This window comes from Salvelinus fontinalis, chromosome 27, assembly GCF_029448725.1.
Source record: "Salvelinus fontinalis isolate EN_2023a chromosome 27, ASM2944872v1, whole genome shotgun sequence".
NCBI lineage: Eukaryota > Metazoa > Chordata > Actinopteri > Salmoniformes > Salmonidae > Salvelinus > Salvelinus fontinalis.
This window is the reverse complement of record NC_074691.1, coordinates 92,227-119,185: the sequence shown is the minus strand read 5'-3', so window position 1 is coordinate 119,185 and position 26,959 is coordinate 92,227. Positions and strand designations below refer to the sequence as shown.

Sequence of the window (26,959 nt, the reverse complement as noted above, 5' to 3'; positions counted from 1 at the left end):
GTCACCGCACATACTATTTGTGTCTGGGACATGGCCGGGAAAACACACACGCACCGCACACCGAGAGATCCTGAAAGAGTTGACGCTGTGTTTGTGTCTGGAACAGGCCCCCGAAACACAACACTAACATCAGGCTCTAGATTTCTAACCTGTAGAAATATGTGCCTTACTGCTTGCACAATGTAGCATTTCCATAACCGCATCTTAATCAATCACCTCTCAATGTGCTATACTGCACCCCTCCCGATTCCTTATCTCCAACATCGTTTTCAGAAGGTCAGTGTATGGAAAAAATACAATCTGTATGGTTGTTATTGGACGAGTTCAGGCAGCACCTCCCCATTTCAAAACAGTTTCTCCTACTGAACACTGCTCTGGTGTCCCTCTCTCTCTGGCAGGGGTAGTGAGTGAGTGAATGAGATTGCGTGGGAAATGATGAATCTCCCCCAGAGGAAACCAGGGTAACCTCTTTTCTGTCTGAAGGTGATTCTCAGTTGGATCTTTGTGTGGGTGTGTGGACAGAGAGCAGCCCGCTAGGGACACCTGCTGGCCAAGACAGGAACAGCACATAGTATCATTGACCCTAGCTCTGGTCCAGTGTGTTCGTGTGCGTCCCTCCACTGTTGTAATTGTGGCGGAACGTGCACTATGACCTGGACCAGAGCTATATTGACTCTTGATAGCATCCCTATTGCTGATTCATTGTCATCCTGTCCAGTACTGTAGATGTTAGCATTGTAGTAGATGAGATGTGTAGCTTTTCTATTCAAGGATTTTGTCATGGGAGATGAGTTGGATTTTTCACAAAACATGATGTATTTGGTTATAGTCTGTATGCTTGTTTGTTGACTTTCTGCGTTAGCCTTCTCTTGTGTAGCAGGACTGTAGCCTTGGCTCTGACGGGATTGGATTTGGTATAAGCAATATGGCTGAATCACAGCCTATCAGAGAGCAGGGTCAAGCTACTACCATATTGTTTCTACCTATCCAATCTTCTCATATATTCACTCGTGCCTTGGTGGTACAGGCGGTTTTCACACAGGGCCTGCGAAATTGGAACTGACTAATGCAACAATGGAACAGCACTCCAACCAGCAGGCAGCTGTTTTTAGCCCAGATATAGTCACTTAGTTTGGGGTTTCTCTCATTTGGGCAGGTTACTTATTATTACCTGGTCGGTGATCTGTTTGTGCTAAGTTGCCACGTTGTCAAGACCTCACAAACAAGATCTGGGAGCGACCAGGATAGCTAAAGTATCCTTAGCCTATATAGACCTGTTATCCCTTGCAGCATTCAACTCTTTACCAAGTTGGTAATACTGCACAAACAAGATCTGGGACCAGGCTAGGTGAGGTAGCTGCATCGTTGCGGCATTGCTGTTTGCTGGGCCTGCTGTTTTTGTAGTTGGCAAGACCACACAAATAGATCTGGGACCAGGCTAGGTAAGGTAGCCTATATACTGTAGGCCTATTTTACCTTGCGGCATTTCTCTGTTTGCTGGGCCTGCTGTTTCTGTGTCTGTAGCCCTGTGGAGTCAGGAGCAGGGCAGGGACGGATCCCTTCAGGCTGGCTTCCCTATCAGCACAACTGTCTCCCCTGTCACCATGACTGTCCTGCCTGCTAACGAAGTCTCCTGAAAGAGCTGAGGCTCGTGCTGCTCACAAACACACACACACACACACACACAGAGAGAGATGGACATGCGTACACACACACTGGCACACATACACAATACGTCTCAATTGTCTCGAGGCTTAAAAATCCATCCCTTCATCTATAATGATTAAAGTGGATTTAACAAGTGACATCAGTAAGGGATCATAGCTTTCACCTGGTCAGTCTATGTCATGGACAGAGTAGGTGTTCGTGTTTTTTACACTGTGTACATGCATACACACAAAGACAGACAGACCCACACACACTCTAACGCACACATTAACCGACTTGGATTGCAGCTCACACCTCACCACACACACACACACTGCGTTGTGATAGACGGATAAGGGAGTGAGGAGGAGACGCCCTCAGTGTGGACAACTGCTTCAGATACCGCTCAATCCAGCCAGCCTTCACTGAGAAGAACTTAATACTGATATCTCTTTTCTCTTTCCCTCTCCTTCTCACTCTCCATCTCTCAAGTACTTCATGGGCATGGAAAGTGTAACTGCATACATACAGGAACATATTAAATAAAAAAATCAAGTTAAATACATCTCTCTCTCCTCCTCGCTCTCAGGGTGTACCCCATAAAGGAGGTTCCGGTGGAGACCAAACCCCTGACAGACTGGCTGTACCAGAGGTTTGTGGAGAAGGAGGATCTACTGGCCCATTTCTACGAAACAGGTCTGTGTTCACCGCACTGCTTCTCTCGGTTTCTCTCACTCACTCTCTCTGGCCTCTCTATCTATCTCTCTCCCTCTCTGGTAACTCTCTCTCTCAGCTCTGTTTCTCTCTGGCCTTTTTCACTCTGAATTCTCTCTCTCTGGCCTCTATCACTCTCTCTCTCGTTCTCTGGCCTCTTAATTCTCTCTTTCTTACCTACCTCTTTTCTCTCTTTCTGCCCTCTCTCTCTGCCTATCACTATTGTCTCTTCATAAAATCGTGATTGTCCACATTGAGGTGTGATCACAATGAAGCTGACCATAGTGTTTCCTGTGCCCCCCATAACAGGAGCCTTCCCTCCGCCGAAAGGCCAGAAGGAGGCTGTCTCCCGGGCGATGACCCTCGACCCTGTGCAGCTCTGCGTCATCCAATTCCTGGCCTTCGCCTCGGGCTACCTGTGGTACAGCGTCCTTCAGTACTTCTACTGCTGTTTGTTCTGAGTGCACTGAGGAGGATGGCGTTTTTAAGGAGGTTCTTTAAAGTGAACCGGATCCTGTTGGCACTGTTCCTGGATCAGCCAATAGCGCACCCTCCCCAGTACCATCCCTCCTCCCTACGATGGATTGAATGTACATTTTGCAAAAAGCAGGAGGGACTGAAAAAAAAAAAAAGATTATGTTGGAGTCTTTTTTCCCCTCCTGCATACATGAATACCGACACACACGGACGGACGGACGAACGGACAAACACACACATGATTGACTGAAGCCCCTAATTTTGAACATGAATCATGTTTACACACACTAACTTATTGGATACACACCTGCGCCAATCTAGGTGATGGTCTCTCATTTCTCACACACTTTTTCTGTTTACACACGTCTTCGTACACTTCAACTGAACTCACCCACACGCCCGGTTTTACTCTCAGATCAAGAATGAGGCTCAGGACTACAACTGAAATTGTTCTCAAGTGGACTCTCTCCCTGGTCTTTGGGTGTAGTTTTACAGCGTGTGTTTGTGCATTGTGTCTGCTCTCGTACCCCCCCCCCCCCCCCCATCCCTCTTTTTGGACTTCTCTCCAGGCCTGTTGATTAGATGGTTGGGCCCACATTACAGAGAGAGGGGCTGTTGTATGTACCCGATCAGAGACTACCACATCTGGCCCCTCTCTTCTGGCCTTCATTGCACTAAAAGGATCCATACTGCCCCCTACCCCTCCCCCACTCCAGGAAATATTCCTGAACAGTAGCTGTTTGTTTTTATTTTGTTTATTTTAATTTGCCCCGCCCTCTAACCACCCCCTCTCCCCCTAACAACCGCCATTGCATTTGTTATCGTCGTTGGTGTTGTCGTAGTCCACCTACCTTGTCGTCTTCGAGACTTTTACTTTACTATGTGTCTGTCTAAGACTGTATTCTGAGCTGACTGACTGAAGGGGAATCTTCTTGTTTACACTGGCGGCCCCCCGTCTGGGCCTAAAGGGAAGCTGGCAACGATGTCAGGCTCTTGTTAAGACTGTTTCCACAACGTGGGGTGGTAGGTGGTTCCGGAACCCGGTGGCGTGGCGGGGGGGAGTGCCCAAATGCTGATGACGAAACACTGATGGCACATTGGGACAGCACTCTGATCCGACCCCCCCTCCCTGAAAAATAACTCCCTTAACACCCGTGATGATGCAAATTCTCAACATCGCCTGCCCTCACTCGTACACATACATACACACACACACACACACACACACACACACACACACACACACACACACACACACACACACACACACACACAGAGATATGGTGCAGCTACACAGAGCAGAGTGGATCTCTGCCCATATAGGACTGTCTCAGTGAGCCAAACTGAAAAAGGCGGACAAAGCTGAATTTCTCCCCATTGGACTCCATAGTTTTACAAATATTTAAGCCATATGCTTAGTGTCATGGGGTGGGGAATGACATCAGAAAAATATACTTTTTATAGGCGGAGCTACCCTAATGCTCGGCATTCTAAAATGTACATTTTGGCTTACAAACTCCTAGGTGTCATTACTGTACATTTACAGCGTTAACCTGCCTAAGTGGGTGTGTGTGGTTGACTTTTTCCTCCCCTCTTTTTTTAATATATATATATATATATATATAATTGATGTCGCACTGATCTGCGATATCTGAGTTGTGGCGGCAAATCACTCTTAGTGGTCAGTTATTATTTCATTTTTAAATTACTTGAACTTTTGTCCTTATGCCATGAGTATATTTAATCTTGTAAATAATGAAACTGAGGAAGAAATTCATTGTTGTTAGTGACTGCAACCGATGTTATCTCTCTCTCTTGGTCCGACTATTTCTTATTTGTTTTTAGTTTTGAAATATCATGAATGTTAAAAAAAAAAAAAAAAAAAATGATAAAAATAACAATTGTTTTCGAGACCTGTCAGTTCTGTGTTACTTCCCTGTTCCTTGACCTTTGGTTTGACCTCTGACATGGATGTTATTTTATGTGTGCTTCATGAACCCAGAGAGCTCGGCCAGGCTCTCAGCTCCTGCACTGTCACAATGCTCAGTGATACACATATGGCCCTGTTGGGATACATGAGAAATGTATCCTTTCCTTCCTACCTTGAAGAAATCGCCCATCTGAACTGGTTGGATTAGTGTAAGTCACAGGGTGGTTACCTCTTCTACACCTATCCAATCTCTTATCAATATGTGCTTACCTCAACAAAACAAGAAAGGAAGGATGTCTTTCTGAAGTATTAGAACAGGGACAGAGGCCCTCCACCTAAAGACACTGATGGATTCCTAGGCCCAAAAAATGCAGGTTAAGACAACATAATAATTCAATACCGCAGTGTTTGAAAATAAACAAATTAATTGGACCAGCACCATTGTTAACTACTAGCACCGTTGCTAACTAGCAACGCTGGTCCCATTTTTGCAAAGAGTTATGGGATATTAGAATCCCGTTGTCTTAATCTTGTCATCTTCAACCTAGGCTGATTCCAACTTGTAGATCTAAAAGGGACTTGATAGGAGATTTGCAATGCTGCATACACCAATCTAGACTATTATAGGGCTTGGTGGAGATATTGCCATCTTACTGATCTCCATCTAGCCTTTGTAAATCTTATGGTGGTACCAAGATAGTGTCTCGTGGTAGGGCATCAAGTTTTTTATTTGAAACATAAAAATGAAGAATTCCAAATCACTCTTCACGTTGGAAGGGAATTCAGTCACGGCCCAGCAATGATACAGCAGTTCTGTTCCATAATTGTTATTATTACCATGGTTTTTAATGGGGGAAAAAAGCCACACAGAAGAATTGACAAATTGGATGAACAGCCAAAAATCATGATGTTTAAGTAATTCAAACGGAATGGACTTTAGTCATCACCTCCGAAACCGTGGAAATACTGTACAGTAACAGAGGCTGTGTATGAAATGCAGAGGGCTGGCTGGTTCGGGAGATAGAGTCCATTTGGAGATGGACCTTCAATTTTTAGGTGTCATCTTCATGCCGGTCCCGTGAGATTGCCCTTCAATGTGAGAGAGTGACAAAAAGATGTAGTGTCTCTCCAAAGAAAGGCAGGGGAAAATAATATTATTTTCCTAGATATGGTTTTAGGAAAGAAAGAAAAAAATACTATGTCAGGAATTTTAACAAACAATACTAGAAACTGTCTGTAATTTTCCATTTTGTACTCCTCCCTTTCTTCCTAGCTACACAGCCATTTTACCACACAAAGAACTTGTGCTGGAATAAACTGATGGTCATGAAGATCCTGAAAGCTTGTCTGGTTTTTCCTCTGCCTCATGTACTTAGTGTTTGATGTACTACACAACTGTCGGTTATTGATGTGTGTGACACGCTTCAAAAGGTGTCTGTGCACTTCCCTTCACTTTGAGATGACACACTGAAACTCCTATTTGGGTTTATGTTCAAACGTCCATACATTTTAATTGGAGACATTCTCTCTCTGATATATTGGAAATGTAGATGGCGAATTAAAGTATGTCACTGTCATAAGAATGTGTGATATAATTGTGAGCTCTTGATCTAAACTCATAGTACAGTACATAATGAAACATGAGAATTGTTTTAATGAAGGCCCACCCCCTAATTTGAAAATAAGGAAAAAATATTAATAGCGCAACATGACAACATTTGTCAATCAAACATCATTCAAATCTTGTATTTTAATTGTCTCTGGGTCGTATGGGTAAGCAAACCCTTGTTTTCCACCCCTAAAACAGCACAATAAATAAGTATTGAATTGTGATTTATGGTGCTGGGATTGCTTCTGCCAGGTTTGTTGCCATGCTAACTTCCTCATTTTCTATTGACTCGGGCACTGAATGTGACACCGCTGCAGAGCGGTCTCCAGGTACAGTAACTAAAGCCTGTGTTTGCTTTGGCCTGTGGCCGTTGTTTAACAGTGGCGTCTTTCATTTGGCCACCGAGAGCCAATGGTTTACATTACAGATTCTCTTTCAGCTGTGAAACGGAGGTCGTGTTCAGTAGGAAGAAAACGCTTCGAAGCGAGGTGGGAGGTACTACCTAAACTCGTCCAATAAGATCATAGATGTTCCTTTTCTGTTCCAAAAAATATTTTGCTACAGTGTGCCAGACTGAACACAGCCCATGTTTTGAGGAAGTGAATCAATGTCACCATGTTTCCTCCTGGGGTGTAACCAGTGAGGTGAAACGTTACAGGACGTTGCAGATAAAAATGTCATGAATAGAGCTGACACAATCTCCAATTCTGCATGGCAGAATATCATACCTGTTCTACAAAATACATTTCTATCTGAACATTTTGTAACATTATACCCTTCTGAACAGACCCCTGCTCTTCAGGATATCTGTCCCTGCAGGCTTCTCTCGATCCTTATAGAGTACCACAGTATGAGTCATAAAACCTAGCGGTCAAACAAGGAAATGTCTCCAATCGTTTTTCCACCATTCATTTTTCCCATAGGGAATTTTAGAAACACTTAAAATAAGGGCTGTGTTTCGTGTAGGCTTACCCTGGCGAGACGTTTTGATAACCATGTAAACTTCTCTCGTACAAGGTCAATATATTCGCCCTAATTCACTCTCAGATTTAAAAATGCTAATTAGCATCAAAGTAGACATGGAACACTACAAATCCCTACGCGTCAGGTCTAGCTGGCACCTTTGCTAACAGGTGTTATTTCAATTTAAAACTGACACAAGACAGTTCACAGAACTGTAAATTGAAATAAATGTTGCCAATTTATTCATTACTAAATTTAGCTAACATTAGTTAATCCAGAGATTCTTACCTTTGCCTTGAGTTGGCAGTCCTCATACAGATCATCATAGCATTTGTAGTTCTTTATGATAGCCACATTAGCAGCTAATTAGTGTTTCATTTTGGAGGGGGTAAATATATTGATAAACATCACCTTGTCCTACAGAGATTTACACAGTTATCAAAATGTCACACAAGGGTAAGCCTACAGCAAACACAGCCCTTATTTTATGTGTTTCTAAAATTCCCTGTGGGAAAAATGAATGGTGGAAAAACGATTGGAACCATTCCCCTGTTTAACCACTAGGTTTAATCTGTATCATTACATCTCTACGGTGGGGATATATAGGACTGAATTACTAAGATTGTTGCATTTATGTGTAACCATTTTGAGGTTAGGTCATAAATGAGAAGCCTAGCTGCCACTTGTTAAACTAAGCTGCCTGACTGGCAGATGTAGTAAAATGATACATCATGTATAGGATGAGAAGCTGACTACAGCTCAGCGTTCAACACCATAGTGCCCTCAAAGCTCATCACTAAACTAAGGACCCTGGGACTAAACACCTTCCTCTGCAACTGGATCCTGGACTTCCTGACGGGCCGCCCCCAGCTGGTAAGGGTAGGTAACAACACATCCGCCACGCTGATCCTCAACACGGGGGCCCCTCAGGGGTGCGTGCTCAGTCTCCTCTTGTACTCCTTGTTCACTCATGACTGCACGGCCAGGCACGACTCCAACACCATCATTAAGTTTGCTGATGACACAACAGTGGGAGGCCTGATCACTGACAACGATGAGACAGCCTATTGGGAGGAGGTCAGAGACTTGACCGTGTGGTGCAAGGACAACAACCTCTCCCTCAACGTCATCAAGACAAAGGAGATGATTGTGGACTACAGGAAAAGGAGGACAGAGCACGTTCCCATTCTGTTCGACGGGGCTGTAGTGGAGCAGGTTGAGAGCTTCAAGTTCCTTGGCGTCCACATCACCAACAAACTAACATGGACTAAGCAAACAAAGAAAGTCGTGAAGAGGGCACAACAAAACCTATTCCCCCTCAGGAGACCAAAAAATAAATAAAATATTTGGCATGGGTTCTTAGATCCTCAAAAGGTTTTACAGCTGCACTATTGAGAGCATCCTGACGGGTTGCATCACTGCCTGGTATGGCAACTGCTCGGCCTCCGACCGCAAGGCACTACAGAGGGTAGTGCATACGGCCCAGTACATCACCGGGGCCAAGCTTCCTGCCATCCAGGATCTCTATACCAGGCGGTGTCAGAGGAAGGCCCTAAAAATTGTCAAAGACTCCAGCCACGCTAGTCATAGACTGTTCTCTCTGCTACCGCACGGCAAGCGGTACCGGAGCACCAAGTCTAGGTCCAAGAGGCTTCTACCCCCAAGCCATAAGACTCCTGAACAGCTAATTAAATGGCTACCTAGACTATTTGCCCCCCCCCCCCCCCCCACGCTGCTACTACTCTCTGTTATCATCTATGCATGGCCTCTTTAATAACCCTACCTGCATGTACATAATTACCTCAACTACCTCGACACCAGTGCCCCCGCACATTGACACATTGACTCTGAACTGGTACCCCTGTATATAGCCCCACTATTGTTATTTACTGCTGCTCTTTAATTATTTGTTTTCTTACTTTTTTGGGGGGGGGGGTATTTTCTTAAAACTGTATTGTTGGTTAAGAGCTTGTATGTAAGCATTTCACTGTAACGTCTACACCTGTATTCGGCACATGCGACAAATACAATTTGATTTGATTTGAAGCGGGGAACGAGAGAGTGGGCAGCCTGGCATGTCATCGCCATAGCAGCTGGAGTGATGGTGGAAGGGAGGAGGGGAAATGATCTTGGGTCAGCTTTGCATTCCCCCCACTAATGGTTAAGGTTAGATTTAGGGTAAGGGAATCTTATCCTAGATCTGTACCTATAGGGGAAGCTTTACCCCGTACCTGATGTGAATAACATATTAATGCTTGTGTGACACTTTTGAATGTGGGTCAAAAGGTAAATAAAGGCCACTGTCTTCCGGTCGTCTCTGCCTCCCACTAGCACAGCAGACGGGAGGCTAGGGCGACACCGTGTACTAGCTAGCTTGATAGTTCGCGACACCATCTGCTAACTAGCTTACTAGTTAGCTAGCACACGGTGTCACCCCCACCTGCTGTGTACCGGAGTCCTCTTTAGGATTAGCTGGCTAAGCTAGTAAACAGTGTCCTTCGTTCCTGCCTGCCAAACACCAACCCTCACCGTCGTTAACAGAACTGCAGGAAAGCTGCGCCCGACAGGTAGGGGCGAAGGACACCGTATACCGGTATACGTTTAGCTAGCTACCATTGTCGCCCCCGCTCCTTCTGTGGGGGTTATTGGCGGCTGGCATCCAACATTATTGTGCATTAATGCCACCTACTGTACTGGAACGCCCCCGCCTCCCACCTGTTCTAACTTAAAAATTGACCAATAGAAGTATAAAGATGCATATGCAGGAGTGCCCACATTCAGAAACGCCTTGAATTAGGGGCCACAATTGCACCCTTATAGCTCCCCGGGTTCCATTTCTCAGCTGCTCTGGTCTGGTTGATGAATGTTGTGGTTCATGGCATCTCCCCTTGAGTCCGCAAACACTAAAACTTGCTTCTGTGGCGGGGGAAGGCCAGGGTGACCTGCAAGGGGAACAGAAATAACCATGAGGGGAAGCAGGCATATGAATACTGCAGTCACCGGCTCCCCCAACCACCGCTAATCCGCCATCCTCACTTAAATGACTCCTGTGTGTGACGCCCGCTGACACCAGAGAACCAACTCTTCCATGAGGCATGTGTGCTGTACACACATATACACATGCAGATACACAAACACATACACATTTACACACATACAGTCACACACGTGCAGATACACATTCAGACAGGCAGATACACACAAATTTACCCACACACAAGATGAACAAAAAAGACTATAAAATAAATACATACCGTGGGGCCAAAAAGTATTTAGCCAGCCACCAATTGTGCAAGTTCTCCCACTTAAAAAGATGAGAGAGGCCTTTAATTTTCATCATAGGTACACTTCAACTATGACAGACAAAATGAGAAAAAAAATCCAGAAAATCACATTGTAGGGGCTGTTGATGGGCAACACGGACTTTCAACTCCCTCCAAAGATTTTCTATGGGGTTGAGATCTGGAGACTGGCTAGGCCACTCCAGGACCTTGAAATGCTTCTTACGAAGCCACAACCCCCCCGTTGCCCGGGCGGTGTGTTAGGGATTATTGTCATGCTGAAAGACCCAGTCACGTTTCATCTTCAATGCCCTTGCAGATGGCAGGAGGTTTTCACTCAAAATCTCACGATACATGGCCCCATTCATTCTTTCCTTTACACGGATCAGTCGTCCTGGTCCCTTTGCAGAAAAACAGACCCAAAGCATGATGTTTCCACCCCCATGCTTCACAGTAGGTATGGTGTTCTTTGGATGCAACTCAGCATTCTTTGTCCTCCAAACATGACGAGTTGAGTTTTTACCAAAAAGTTATATTTTGGTTTCATCTGACCATATGACATTCTCCCAATCTTCTTCTGGATCATCCAAATGCTCTCTAGCAAACTTCAGACGGGCCTGGACATGTACTGGCTTAAGCAGGGGGACACGTCTGGCACTGCAGGATTTGAGTCCCTGGCGGCGTAGTGTGTTACTGATGGTAGGCTTTGTTACTTTGGTCCCAGCTCTCTGCAGGTCATTCACTAGGTCCCCCCGTGTGGTTCTGGGATTTTTGCTCACCGTTCTTGTGATCATTTTGACTCCACGGGGTGAGATCTTGCGCGGAGCCCCAGATCGAGGGAAATTATCAGTGGTCTTGTATGTCTTTCCATTTCCTAATAATTGCTCCCACAGTTGATTTATTCAAACCAAGCTGCTTACCTATTGCAGATTCAGTCTTCCCAACCTGGTGCAGGTCTACAATTTTGTTTCTGGTGTCCTTTGACAGCTCTTTGGTCTTGGCCATAGTGGAGTTTGGAGTGTGACTGTTTGAGGTTGTGGACAGGTGTCTTTTATACTAATAATAAGTTCAAACAGGTGCCATTAATACAGGTGGAGGACAGAGGAGCCTCTTAAAGAAGTTACAGGTCTGTGAGAGCCAGAAATCTTGCTTGTTTGTAGGTGACCAAATACTTATTTTCCACCATAATTTGCAAATAAATTCATTAAAGATCCTACAATGGGATTTTCTGGATTTTTTGTTCTCATTTTGTCTGTCATAGTTGAAGTGTACCTATGATGAAAATTACAGGCCTCTCTCATCTTTTTAAGTGGGAGGACTTGCACAATTGGAGGCTGACTAAATACTTTTTTGGCACACTGTAATTTACTGAGCTATATGTTATACTAATACAATTGCTCAGAGAGAGATTTTGTTTAACAAGTAAAATATTTTTTCAAAATAATGTAGGGGTCAAAATGATTGACACCCCCGTTTTCAATACCTTGCCGTGCCAAGATAATGGCACTGAGCCTTTTTCTAAAAGTTTTTATGAGTTGGAGAACACATTGGGAGAGATCTTAAACCATTCCTCAATACAGAAGAATCCTTCCAAATCCTTGATATCCTTCGTCTGCGCTTATGGACCGCCCTCTTCAATTCAAACCATAGGTTTTCAATGGGTTTTAGTCCGGAGACTGAGATGAATGAGATGAATGAACCATTTCTTTGTGGATTTTGATGTGCGCTTGAGGTTATTGTCTTGCTGGAAGATCCACTTGCAGCCAAGTTTCAGCCTCCTGGCAGAGGCAACCAGGTTTTTGGCTGAAATGTCCTGGTACTGGGTAAGGGCCCCAGGACCAGGGGAAGCAACATAGCCCCATAACATCAAAGATCCCCCACCATGTTTTACAGTAGGTATGGTGCTATTTTCTGCTTATGCATTCTCATTTCAACGCCAAACCCACCACTGATGTGTGTGGTTAAAGAGCTCTATTTTCATGTCATCCAACAAATGTTAACGCCGGGAGTCTGCTAAACAGCATTGTCACTTGGATTGGAACCGGTGCTTTGGTCAGATGACATGAACATAGAGCTCTTTGGCCACACACACCAGTGGTGGGTTTGGGCGTCTAAATGAGAATGCAATCATTTCGGACCCCACTGTACACACACAAGACCTAGAGACCCGCCTGGAGTCTCAGGGGAACTGCAAGGCGGCATCCCCCGTGTCTCTCCCTCCCAGCTCCTGGTCCTCAGAAGGATGGGTGACACCTAGTGTGGCCTCCCAAGGGCCGCTAGCGCCCTCCAATGGTCTCTGTTGTTTTGCTTACAGAGGGAAACTGGTACCACAATAGCTGTTCTGTAGGAAATTACCTTTGTGGTGACAGACTGACTGTTTCTCACCACACCCCCGAGCCCTGCCGTGTCCTCCTGACGTGCGTGTGTCAGCAACTTGTGACAAGAGAGGCGAGTGACACAGGGGTAATTCGAACACGCCTGTCACCGCAGTAACCCCTAGAGGGACTCTGCAGAGGGCTTTTTTGATCACATGACTCCGCTGAGGATGGATACCGTGTTTGCTGGATCTCAATTCCTGTTAGCCTCCCCTGTGTGCATGCCAGGGCGCCATGGAAACAGCCCTGGTGTCAGTGACCTTTTTGGGACTAGTACATGCACAAGCATAATTGGAATTAGAAATTGTTGCTGCAAACTAGCCTCTCTACGTGGACCCCTGTTGTTCACAGAGAGCATCACAACAGGGAAGAAGCTTGGTGATATGAGGGCAATGATGAGATCATTTCACACTGACAAGTTCAGGGCCATGTTCAATAGGCACCAAACAGAAAGAAATGATCTGAAACAGGGAATGAATACCTGAACTTGTAAAATAAGAAACACTTGTTTTTGTTCTCCATTGAAAAACATTTTGCCAGTGTGCAGTAATGAATACGACCCAGGTAAAAGGCTATTGATATCCACGGGTGAAGTGTGATGTCTCTGTATCGAGTTTCAACCACACAGTAATTAAAACATCTGCAGATTTCTTGGCTTCCTTTCATCTAGCCTTGCTGGCCCACCTAACCTTACACCCAGTCAATTGAATGGGAAGGATAATTTTCTAGTACAAACCGCAAACAACCTCCCTGGCAATGCAGGCAGTAAATCAATGAGTTGTTCTGTTGTGGGGTATCACCACTTTCTAATGTAGCCTTCGCTATGTGAGGTCAACTGCTAACAATTTCTAACACACTGCTCTCCTAACATTGATTTATGGTGCAGAGGGATATTCATATTCAGCATTGCTCTGGGACCGTGTACAGACAGAGAACTCGGTCTGGCTGCCCGATTTTGTCTCACAACGACAAGCTAAGCAACAGAAACTTATTCAAGCCAATGAGCCATATGTAAAAACATCCAAGAGGGCTGTCTGTCTCTTGATGTCCACTAGACTGAGAGAAGACGTTTGTTGTTACAATCTTAAAGATGAAAATACTTGTATAGTTCACAAAAGACATGGTATTTTTTATTGACACTGGATAGTATAGACCTAGTCAATACATTATTAGATTTGTGGCACCAGGCATTATTCTATTCTGTTCATATCAAATTGTATTGGTCACCTACACGTGATTAGCAGATGTTATTGCGGGTGTAGCAAAATGCTTCTGCTTCTAGCTCTGACAGTGCAGTAATATCTAACAAGTAATATCTTACAAATTACACAACATATACCCAATACACACAAATCTAAGTAGGAATGAATTAATACTATATACATATGGATGAGCGATGTCAGAGTGGAACGGACTAAGATAAAGTAGAATAGTATAGAATACAGTATATACATATGAGATGAGTAATGCCAGATATGTAAACATTAAGTGACTAAGATACCATAGAATAGTATAGAATACAGTATATACATATTAGATGAGTAATGTCAGATATGTAAACATTATTAAAGTGACTAGTGTTCCATTCCTTAAAGTGGCCAATGATTTATATTCTATATGCCTATAGGCAGCAGCCTCTAATGTGCTAGTGATGGCTGTTTAACAGTCTGATGGCCTTGAGATAGAAGCTGTTTTTCAGTCTCTCGGTCCCAGCTTTGATGCACCTATACTGACCTCGCCTTCTGGATGATAGCAGGGTGAACAGGTAGTGGCTCGGATGGTTGATGTCCTTGATGATCTTTTTGGCCTTCCTCGGACATCAGGTGCTGTAGGTGTCCTGGTGGGCGGGTAGTTTGCCCCCGGTAATGCGTTGGGCAGACCGCCCCACTATCTGGAGAGCCTTGCGGTTGCGGGCTGTGCAGTTGCCGTACCAGGTGGTGATACAGCCCGACAGGATGCTTTCAATTGTGCATCTGTAAAAGTTTGTGAGGGTTTTAGGTGCCAAGCCAAATTTCTTTAGCCTCCTGAGGATGAAGAGGCTCTGTTGCGCCTTCTTCACCACACTGTCTGTGTGGGTGGTCCATTTCAGTTTGTCAGTGATGTGTACGCCAAGGAACTTGTAGCTTTCCACCTTCTCCACTGCGTTCAAGTCAATGTAGATAGGCGGTGCACCCTGTGCTGTTTCCTGAAGTCTACGATCATCTCCTTTGTTTTGTTGACGTTGAGTGAGAGGTTGTTTTCCAGGCACCACACTCCCAGAGCCCTCTCCTCCTCCCTGTAGGCTGTCTCGTCATCGTTGGTAATGTTCTATTCGCTTCTGTTCTACTCTATTATGTTATGTTTTGTTCTATTCTAACTTGCATAGATGGACAAGGTGTACTTTGATAGAATAGTTATCAATGTGTGGCACCACTCGGACAATTAATAGTTGTTATTTACATGGAGGTGGTCACCTTGGGGGAGGATAGAAGTACAGTTTGCTTTTACTGCCACCTTGTGGTGAGATTATAACACAAAGAGTAGTGTAATCAGTAAGGGAATATTTTAGATTTATACATTGGGTTCTGTGATGTTTTTTAAAATTACATGAGTACATTTTAATTTTGACATCCATATCAATTTAAAAGATTCCTCTTTAAACACCCGCGCCAGATCTTGTGGGTGTCAGATGCTTAGCAACCTGCAGGTTGTATCTTAATCACAGCCAATCAGAATATTCTAAATGCGGACCAACCACATTGAAGATTTCAGGCACCAATTTTAAACTGTCATCTACGCAAATCACTGTAACTTATAAATAAGTGATCGAAGATATATTGCTAACAATATTTAACGAAAGAAAACGTACAAAATATTTCCATTGCGAGAGTAAAGTTGTTGCTCTCCTTCGCTGAACACCTGCAACTAGTACGTTAGCTAAGTACAGTAACGTTACAGTAAGCTACAGTAGCTACCTTGGATGCAAACTTTGCATTTAGCTAGCTAGCTTCGCCAAAATGCCATCTCGTGTTGACGATTATGAGGTGTTGTATACCATAGGATCAGGGTCTTATGGCAAATGTCAGAAAATACGGAGGAAATCTGATGGGAAGGTAAGCGTTTTGCTTTTTACAGCGTACTGTACCTAGCTAGCTAACGTAAGAAACCAGTGTAAATGAAACGTAGCTACCTGTTTACAGTAACGTTAGCGAATATATGGTTCGACTTAGTGTAGCTAACGTTATGCTTACTAGCTAGCTAGTTAACGTGAGTTAACATGGCCACTAGCTTAATAAACTCAACTCCAATGAATTCACTAAGTAAGCCACCAGGCCAGGCACGTTTGCCTCTGGGCTCTTGAGCCAAAAAGGGGTTCCAAAAATCACCTCATTAAACAGAAAGGGGCACACCAGACCTCCCGATATATATGAACAAAACTAAATCATAAGCTATGTTGTTTACCTAAAACTGAGGATTTGATGTCATATAGCTAACGTTATGTATGTGAACCATACAGCATTTGATGTAAAACAAGTAACGTTAGCTGGTTAGTACCTAGCCTTCAATGTACATGTTTATTTGCCATCTTTAAAGTATGTTCCCAACATCAAGCATGTTATTCCATGCATTTGCTGTGAAACCTTAGAAATTAAATAACATTTGGCCAATCAATAAATGCTTAGTTTTGTGGTGTTTGGATTTCATCATAGATTCTAGTTTGGAAGGCGCTGGACTACGGCACAATGGCTGAGAGCGAGAAGCAAATGCTGGTGTCCGAGGTCAACCTCCTCCGTGAACTGACGCATCCAAACATTGTGAGATATTATGACCGCATCATAGACCGGACCAACACCACACTGTACATCGTTATGGAGCACTGCAAAGGCGGCGACCTCTCCAGCCTCATCACCAGATGCATTAAAGAAAGGTGTGTGTGTTTTGTGCTGTCGTGTTTACCTTGTCTATGTATACAGTGCATTCGTAAAGTATTCAGACCCCTTCCCTTTTTCCACATTTTGTTACAGTACAGCCTTATTCTAAAATGTATTACATTTAAAAAAAAATACTCATCAATCTACACAGAATACCCCATAATGACAAATCGAAAACAGGTTTTTAGAATTGTTGGCAAATGTAGTAAAAATAAACAAATGCCTTATTTACATAATATTCAGACCCTTTGCTATGATACTTGAAATTGAGCTCAGGTGCATCCTGTTTCCATTGATCATCCTTGAGATGTTTCCACAGCTTGATTAGTGTCCACCTGTTGTAAATTCAATTGATTGGACATGATTTGGAAAGGCACACACCTGTCTAAATAAGGTCCCACTGTTGACAATGCATGTCAGACCAAAAACCAAGCCTTGAGGTTAAAGGAATTGTTGGTAGATCTCCGAGACAGGATTGTGTCGAGGCACAGATCTGCAGCATTGAAGGTCCCCAAGAACACAGTGGCCTCCATCATTCTTAAATGACTTCCTAGAGCTGGCCACCCGGCTAAACTGAGCAATCGGGGGAGAAGGGCCTTGGTCAGGGAGGTGACCAAGAACCCGATGGTCACTCTGACAGAGCTCCAGAGTTCCTCTGTGGAGATGGGAGAACCTTCCAGAAGGACAACCATCTCTGCAGCACTCCACCAATCAGGCCTTTATGATAGTGGCCAGACGAATGCCACTCCTCAGTAAAAGGCACATGACAGCACACTTGGAGTTTGCCAAAAGGAATCTAAAGAACTATCAGACCATGAGAAACAAGATTTTCTGGTCTGATGAAACCAAGATTGAACTCTTTGGCCTGAATGCTAAGCGTCACGTCTGAAGGAAACCTGGCACCATCCCTATGGTGAAGCATGGTGGTAGCAGCATCATGCTGTGGGGATGTCTTTCAGGGACTGGGAGACTTGTCAGGATCAAGGGGAAGATAAACGGAGCAAAGTACAGAGAGCTTCTTGATGAAACCTGCTCCAGAACGCTCAGGACCTCAGACTGGGCCAACGGTACACCTTCCAACAGAACAACAACCCTTAGCACACAGCAAGACAATGCAGGAGAGTCTCTGAATGTCCTTGAGTGGCCCAGCCAGAGCCTGGACTTGAACCAGATCAAACATCTCAGGAGAGACCTGAAAATAGATGTGCAGCGACACTCCCCATCCAACCTGACAGAGCTTGAGAGGATCTGCAGAGAAGAATGGGAGAAACTCCCCAAATACAGGTGTGCCAAGCTTGTAGCGTTATACCAAAGAAGACTCAGGGCTGTAATCGCTGCCAAAGGTGCTTCAACAAAGTACTGAGTAAAGGGTCTGAATACTTATATAAATGTGATATTTCCGATGTTTTATAAATTTGCAAACGTTTTATTATTATTTTTTAACTGTTTTTTTGCTTTGGCACTGTGTGTAGATTGAGGGCAAAAAACGATGTAATCAATTTTGGGATAAGGCTGTAATGTAACAAAATGTGGAAAAGGTCAAGGGGTCTGAAAACTTTCCGAATGCACTGTACATATCTCCAATGGCCATCCTTCTCTGACACTTAGGTAGCGAACGGCAGCTACCCACCCTTTGTGGGTGTTGAACACTGGCCTCCCAGCCTGTAGGCAAACTCTGAGGGTTGGCATGACAAAAAAAAAAAAATACAAATTGCATTTGGCGTGTTCAAGGTAACCGTGTTGGTTGGTAACTCTGTGCATGTTGTGTTCCTGCTGGCCAGGTGTTACTTGGAGGAGGAGTTCATCATGCGAGTCATGGCACAGCTCACTCTTGCACTGAAGGAGTGTCATCGCCGGAGCAATGGTGGGGCCACAGTGTTGCACAGAGATCTTAAGCCCGCCAATATCTTCCTGGATGTCAAGCAGAATGTCAAGCTCGGTGACTTTGGTCTCGCACGTATCCTGAACCATGACACCAGTTTCGCTAAGACTTTCGTCGGAACCCCTTACTACATGTCGCCTGTGAGTCAATAGCGAAGGCCATCATACAATTGGGAATCTTATGATTATGGTTTTAAAAGTCAAACTTTTTTTTCAACCAGATACTCTGGTTTTCTTTCTTTTTTTAACACATATTTATTGGATTTGGGTAAATTATAAAGTAGTTTGACAACTATTTGAAAGCATTTCAATTATATCAAATTCAATCGTTTATCTTTTCCAGTGATGAAGACATGGTGTCTCATGGTTTGGTGGAGAATGAAAAAATGGGTCAACTTTGAGAACCTATTTCCTGAATGTTTTGGCATGTCACTTTCTGACCACTTCTTCCATGGACAAACATGTATGGAAAGTTATGTTTAAATCAAAGGGGATGCTGTCAAAAAGTGATGCAATTCATATGGATTTGCCCATTTTCAAACAGGACAATCAACATAATTGGTACAGAAAAATTAAAAAAAATACAACACCAAACTCAGGTTTTCTAATCAATCTGTCCATGTGTGGACAATTCCATATTTTACAGGAACAAATTAATCGCATGTCCTACAACGAGAAATCGGATATCTGGTCCCTGGGATGCTTGTTGTATGAACTCTGTGCCTTATCGTAAGTTACCTTACTGGTCATCTATATTCTTACTAAATATCCCTCAGTCAATGCCTTAGACTACAGTCTGACGCATGTTTCTTCCATCAAGTCCTCCTTTCACAGCTTATAACCAAAAAGAGCTGTCAGAGAAGATCCGAGAGGGGAAGTTCAGGAGGATCCCCTACCGCTACTCAGAGGAGCTGAACACACTCCTGTCCAGAATGCTCCATTTAAAGGTTTGGAATATGTTTCACGGCACAGAAAATCTCCATCTAAAGTTCAAGTCATCTTGTGAGCAACTCCTCACTGTTGAGGAGATTATTATTTGTCTCCATCTCCAAGCACATTACTATGCTCAAAATACAATTTCAATGTCAAGAGATTTTAATCCCTCCTGCCCACCATTATACTCTTTGTTGATTTGACTGTTGTTGTGCCTCGTTGCCAGGACTACCTGAGGCCCTCGGTGGAGTCCATTCTCCAGAGCAGCCTGTTGGTGGACGTGGTCGCCGATGAGCAGAGGAAGATGCAGGCGCGCAACTGGAGGAGGTCGGCTGATCCAGAGAACCCAAAGCCAGCCGGGTCTTCAACCTCCCCAACCGCTGCGGAGCTGAGGCTCAAGGAGCAATTGCTGCGGGAGAGGGAGAAGGCCCTAAAGGAGCGCGAGGAGAGGCTGGAGCGTGAGTGTTTTCCCTTATCAAATCAAAATCAAATCAAATGTATTTATATAGCCCTTTGTACATCAGCTGATATCTCAAAGTGCTGTACAGAAACCCAGCCTAAAACCCCAAACAGCAAGCAATGCAGGTGTAGAAGCACGGTGGCTAGGAAAAACTCCCTAGAAAGGCCAAAACCTAGGAAGAAACCTAGAGAGAAACCAGGCTATGAGGGGTGGCCAGTCCTCTTCTGGCTGTGCCGGGTGGAGATTATAACAGAACATGGCCAAGATGTTCAAATGTTCATAAATGACCAGCATGGTCAAATAATAATAATCACAGTAGTTGTCGAGGGTGCAGCACCTTAGGAGTAAATGTCAGTTGGCTTTTCATAGCCGATCATTAAGAGTATCTCTACCGCTCCTGCGGTCTCTAGAGAGTTGAAAACAGCAGGTCTGGGACAGGTAGCACGTCCGGTGAACAGGTCAGGATTCCATAGCCGCAGGCAGAACAGTTGAAACTGGAGCAGCAGCACGGCCAGGTGGACTGGGGACAGCAAGGAGTCATCATGTCAGGTCTTCCTGAGGCATGGCTCTAGGGCTCAGGTCCTCCGAGAGAAAGAGAGCATACTTAAATTCACACAGGACACCGGATAAGACCGAAGTACTCCAGATATAACAAACTGACCCTAGCCCCCCGACATCAGGATTAAGCTTAATTTTGTTCCTAATTGAAATTTCAATTCACTTAAATTGACTGAATTGAAAACTGATTCAACCCCAACCCTGGTCCCTATAATGTCAGAGTCACAGATGAGACCCCTCTGGTATTGGAACACGGATGTTTTTTTAATCAGTGCTGCTTGGTGTGGACTGCTGAAACATCTATAATGATTGTTGTTTGTAGTCAATGTGTCACTGGCTATGCTACTGAGTGTATATAGACTGAATTGTTTGTAATCTGTGGAATTTGTATGCTGTAACTCTGGTGAATTAGGCTTTCATTGTAAATAAGAATTTGTTCTTATTTAGCAAGGAGCCACACACGGTCCCGTGTGGCTCAGTTGGTAGAGCATGGCGCTTGCAACGCCAGGGTTGTGGGTTCATTCCCCACGGGGGGACCAGGGTTCAATTCCCACGGGGGGACCAGGATGAATATGTATGAACTTTCCAATTTGTAAGTCGCTCTGGATAAGAGCGTCTGCTAAATGACTTAAATGTAAATGTAATGTAAATGTTCTTGACTGACTTGCCTAGTTAAATAAAATATATATATTGCTCCTACAGAGCGGGAGCAGGAGCTTTGTGTTCGCGAGAGACTATCGAATGAGAAGCTTGCCAGGTAAAACAAAGCTCCCTTGGATCACTTCACTTGAAATGGAGCAAACTGCTGTTTTATTGTCACATTAGACTAAATGCTAAGGCTTTAATCCTCCAAGATGTGTTAATGCTACTTTCCTTCACGCTTTGCTGTCATAATTGCATTCCTTGCTATAAAACTGCAAGAGGGTTGGCTATACTCTATTTTGACTCCCAACAATTTATTTTAATTTCAGAGCGGAGAGTTTGTTGAAGAGCTGCAACCTGGTAAAACAGAAGAAGACCCTGCCACCACTCTATTCCAATGACATGGGTATGGGTGTCAAGCGAAAAGGGAGGATACGTGATTTTGCTTCTTTATTGGAGTTGAACAATATGATATAGGGTAGCCATGTTTTCAGATCAAATAAAGGGGAGGGAACACATTTAGGTCACTTTAAGACACCTGTGTTTTTCTCTGGGCAAATTACGAACTTGAAAATTGTTTTGGCAACCTGACTAATCACTGAGGCATCATCCTACATATTATGGGAGGGTATTTTATCGGCAAATAAAGTAGCGCTCAATAAAACCTTTTCAACATGTGTAACTTTTTTCCATCTTGGCCCCTTAGATGTGGGAGAGGAGAATGTCCCCCCTGAAAAGAAGGTCAGTTTTGCCGGAGACAGCGAAGAGAACCAAAGGCCTGATCAGAAGCAGAGTGAGAAGAGCCAGGAGCTGGGGCTGAAGAGGAGGCTGCAGGCAGCCAACCTGCGGGTCCAGGCCCTGGAGGAGGTGGAGAGGAACTACCAGCTCAAGAGCAGGCAGATCCTAGGCATCCGCTAGCACCAGGAGAGCCTGCTGTTTAGGGCCTGATTATCAGTGTCATGTGAATGGATGTCTGAGCTATGTCCCAGAAGCTACTGGTCTCTGCTCAGTCTTTCTGACTAATAGAGAGTTTAAGAGCTACTGAAAGCTAGTGGTCATACCCTTTAGGGAAAATAAGTAGCTTTAATTTATTTGTATCATAGTGTGAGTGATTTGTACTGTGATGAAATTGCTAAATATTGGATACCAAATATATTTTTTAGCGGTGTGTGTGTGTGTTTTTTCCACCTCGACATTTCAAATGTGTCGATGTTAGACTGAATTGCACTGAAGTTATGATGCTTTGTACATACTGTGGCATTAAAAATAATATATTTGAAGGGCTGTGTTGGTACAGTATCCAGAGATGTTTTAATGGGTGTACACTCCCACATACACTGCTGGAAATATGTAAATGTTTTGCAAATATGAGTTTAGGAATTGGGAAGGGTTGGCAAATGTTGAGGCCACTGTTTTCTGTTAAAAATAGACACTGGTGACCCAACAAATGTCTGTTTCGGTGGAATTGTTACCCGATTGTCATTTGTCCTTTGTGCTTTATTGTTCTTTTGCCCTTGGCTTGCCTCCTGTTATTCATCTCAAATGGGCATTTTGGTTAGGCCTACATGATGGTCAGCTCTTGCTACACTTTTCTAAATGTTTAATTTTATGTTCTCAGCAGTTTGCAAAGAAATGTGACCATGTCAATTATTTGGGAATATAACATGTAAGGGTGAGTCCCCTCTTGTAGAGGAAGCTATGTCAGAGATTGATTATTGTTGAAGAATGTACATTCTCTTTATTTCTAAATGAAAGATTTACGTTACATGCAAGTGATCTCATTCTCACCTTGTAAGGTTTATCTGTTGATTGAGTACGGTTACATGCACACAATAATGCAATTTTTGTGTATAGTCAAATTAATATAATAGTTTGATTAAAACGTTTACGTGCTTTGCAAGAATAACGACTACCCTAATAATCATGTTTACATGGACATATCTGAAATCAGGCTACCAGACCGCACTCTGATAAATGCAGAATGTCGATCAAAATAAACGTTCTTAACACAGCGATCATGTTATTTTTGGAAGCATATATGATTCTGAGTCAGGACATATACATTTTGTATGTGAAAACTACTTCTTAGACGCATACATTCAGTTCGGAACTAATTTCACTCGCACTAAAGTGGGAGGCTCGCTCGGCTGTCGCTAGCACATGGGGAGATCAAATGCACAATACAGTGCGGGTAGGCTACCTACATTATGAGATTAATATGGATAAGAGCGATATTATTTGGATTTGTTCAACTGCAGCCAAGCATCGATCTTCATGTCACCAGAATAAGACAGTCGATATTTATTGGAAAGGAGCATCAAGCTCATTACTTTGCACATTCACCACCCTGTGAAGTTCATAATTTATTCCCTCTAGCCAAATATAGGGTTTCCAAAATTCGGGCATGGGGCCCACTCTGGATGCACGTTTTGTTTTTCGCCCTAGCACTACACAGGTGATTCAAATAAAGCTTCGATTATTTTAATCCACTGTATAGTTCTAGAGCAAAAACCAAAACGTGCATCATGTGGAACGAACAAATTGTCGACATTTTGTACCAGCATAAAATTGTACCAGCGTTTCATGTTTCCATCAGCCCGGTCGTGACTTTTTTCATGAATCAGGTGGCGCAGCAAAGCACTGAATCTCAGTGCTAGAGGCGTCACCACAGACCCAGGTTCGATCCCGGACTGTATCACAACCGGCCGTGATCGGGAGTCCCATAGGGCCGCGCACAATTGGCCCAGCGTCGTCTGGGTTAGGGGAGGGTTTGGCCGGGGTAGGCCATCAATGTTAAATAAGAAGGTGTTCTTAATTGTCTTTCCTAGTTAAATAAAAATGAATCAGCATGAAACGGTTGGATGAAAATGTCCATATTTTCTCTATGGGGATTTTAGAATATTCGCATAAATATGTCGCCAATTGGATGGAAACCTAGCTATAGATATACACTTTATATACAAAAGTATGTGGGCACCCCTTCAAATTAGTGGATTCGGCTATTTCAGGCACACCTGGAGTGACAGGTGTATAAAATCGAGCACACAGCCATGCAATCTCCATAGACAAACACTGGCAGTAAAATGGCATTGCTGAAGAGCTCAGTGACTTTCAACATGGCGCTGTCATAGGATGCCACCTTTCCAACAAGTCAGTTTGTAAAATGTCCTGCCCTGCTAGAGCTTCCCCGGTCAACTGTAAGTGCTGTTATTGTAAAGTGGAAACGTCTAGGAGCAACAATCGCTCAGCCGCGAAGTGGTAGGCCACACAAGCTCACAGAACGGGACCACTGAGTGCTGTAGCACATAAAAATGGTCTTTCCTTGGTTGCAACACTCACTACTGATTTCCAACTGCCTCTGGAAGCAACGTCAGCACAATAACTGTTTGTCGGGAGCTTCATGAAATGGGTTTCCATGGCCAAGCAGACACAAGTCTAAGATCACCATGCACAATGCCATGCGTCGGCTGGAGTGGTGTAAAGCTAGCTGCCATTGTTCTCTGGAGCAGGGGAAACACGTTATCTGGAGTGGTGAATCATGCTTCATCATCTGGCAATCTGAAGGACGAATCTGAGTTTGGCGGATGCCAGGAGATCACTACCCGCCCGATCGCTACCTGCCAACTGTAAAGTTTGGTAGAGGAAGAATATTGGTCTGGGGCAGTTTTTTCATGGTTTGGGCTAGGCCCCTTAGTTCCAGTGAAGGGAAATCAGAATGCTACAGCATAAAATTACATTCAAGAAGATTCTGTGCATCCAACTTTGTGGCAACAGTTTGGGGAAGGCCCTTTCCTGTTTCAGCATGACAATGCCCTGTGCACAAAGCGAGGTCCATACAGAAATGGTTTGTCGAAGTCACTGTGGAAGAACTTGACTGGCGTGCACAGATCCCTGACCTCAACCCCACCGAACACCTTTGGGATGAATTGGAATTCAACTGCGAGCCATGCCTTATCGCTTTAAGCAAGTCCACCCAGCAATGTTCCATCTAGTGGATAGCTTTCCCAGAAGAGTGGAAGCTGTTATAGCAGCAAAGGGGGGACCAATTCCATATTAATGCCCATGATTTTGGAATGAGATATTCAACGAGCAGGTGTCCACATACTTTTGCTAATCTAATGTACTCTAGATGTAAAAGGTTGTAGTAGTCATCGTCTTCCACAAGAGGTAATCATTTCTCCTCTTCCTTTCATGTTGGAATGGTTGAACTGTCGTTCGAAAGTAGCTGGAGAAATCTGCAGGTGAAGACGTTCTTCCAAAATGAATCCTGTATGGACCGCCGTTTGGGTCTTTGCTTGACAAAAAAGATACACGTCAAATAACAAAATTATATTATATAATGTTGTGTGTGCTGAATTTGCACGGTGTGTTAACAATACCACGTTAAGGCTTTATTTGGCCATAAGGCTTTATTTGTTCGACCGAATGGGAAAACAATCAATGATCATTTGAAATAAGAGCAGGATCAAAAATGTTTGCAAATATCTTTGATACAGATGTTATTAGAAACTCTAACTAGGTACCCTCCTAGCTAGCACCAACGCAAGCAGCCTGAAAACAATGACCAGTAGAAACTGCAGTCATTTTCAATATTCTTAGTATTGATTTAGAAATCCTTGTGAGTAAGTATTAGCTAGGTAGCCACTTGTCCCATTGAAATCGAACTTCAGTTCATGAAAATAACTAGCACGCCAGCTACTTAACCCTGTTGCCCAAAGCTAACATTACAAGCAGCCAGATAGCTTCATCTGGCTAGTGAGGCTTGACTGGACCGTGCTATGAAGCTAGCCACAATAACGACTAGCCACAATAGTGGAATTTGCGGTTCGACTTCAAAATAAAACTCCCTATTTGAAAGTGACGCAAATGGTTACAATTGGTGGAATCATACCATATTTAGACTAGATAAAGTTAAACAAGGTTGGCGTGTTGGAATGTGAAGAAATTACATGGGGTATAAGTCTACTTTGTTAGACCCACAGAACACAACTGTGAAGAGTTTACGCAAATATTAACGTCATAACTCTTATTGCAGGACTTTGGCTGTGGGAAATCACCTCCCCAGTCAGCCTTTTGTGCGTATTGACATTTATATTGCACTGTACAGCCTTACCTACGGATTTGGGATCAATTAAATGGGTTATCAGTCTGCTTAGTACCCAAGTGCTTTTTTCCAAAGTCCTCCTCAGAGTTATCAGACTCCAAAACATCCACTTTATATTGTTTTTCCTCTGGAAGTGTTCAGTGATACAATAAATGTGGCTCATTTCACAGTGGTTTCAAATTCTGTGGGTGTCACTGAGTAGACTGATACCCAATGTCATTGATCCACAATCTAAAGGGAAGGCTGTACAGTGAAATAGGTATGCTAAACGAGGTGGGAATGTTGTTATATGTTATATAAATATATAAAATGCAATTCTAAAGTCTAATGCATCCATAGTGTGATTTCAACAGATTTTTCTCAATGTAACAAATTGTCTTTTGTTGAATTTATATGACACATTCCAACCTCGTTTAGCATGATCTATTCTATTATGGCACTATTTGCATCAAATTTACTGAGGCTTGTATTTTG

General features: G+C 43.7%; 2 protein-coding genes across 3 annotated transcripts in view; both read left to right on the top strand.

Annotated features, from left to right (window-relative positions):
- LOC129824820 (acyl-CoA:lysophosphatidylglycerol acyltransferase 1-like) overlaps window positions 1-6,109 on the top strand; it is an 81,145-nt gene extending 75,036 nt beyond the window's left edge. For both annotated transcript variants that reach the window (XM_055884322.1, XM_055884323.1), the window contains exons 7-8: window positions 2,237-2,343; window positions 2,671-6,109. In XM_055884322.1, coding sequence (XP_055740297.1) covers window positions 2,237-2,343; window positions 2,671-2,822 — 259 coding nt within the window. In that variant the 3' untranslated portion in view covers window positions 2,823-6,109. The remainder of the gene's footprint in view (window positions 1-2,236; window positions 2,344-2,670) is intronic.
- A 9,626-nt stretch (window positions 6,110-15,735) lies between these two features.
- LOC129824817 (serine/threonine-protein kinase Nek2-like) lies at window positions 15,736-23,392 on the top strand. Its single transcript, XM_055884317.1, has 9 exons — window positions 15,736-16,088; window positions 16,686-16,903; window positions 18,689-18,929; window positions 19,435-19,517; window positions 19,609-19,735; window positions 19,948-20,179; window positions 21,442-21,496; window positions 21,711-21,787; window positions 22,088-23,392. The coding sequence occupies exons 1-9, from the start codon at window positions 15,993-15,995 to the stop codon at window positions 22,297-22,299; spliced, it is 1,341 nt and encodes a 446-aa protein (XP_055740292.1). The 5' UTR covers window positions 15,736-15,992; the 3' UTR covers window positions 22,300-23,392.
- Window positions 23,393-26,959: the final 3,567 nt, after the last annotated feature.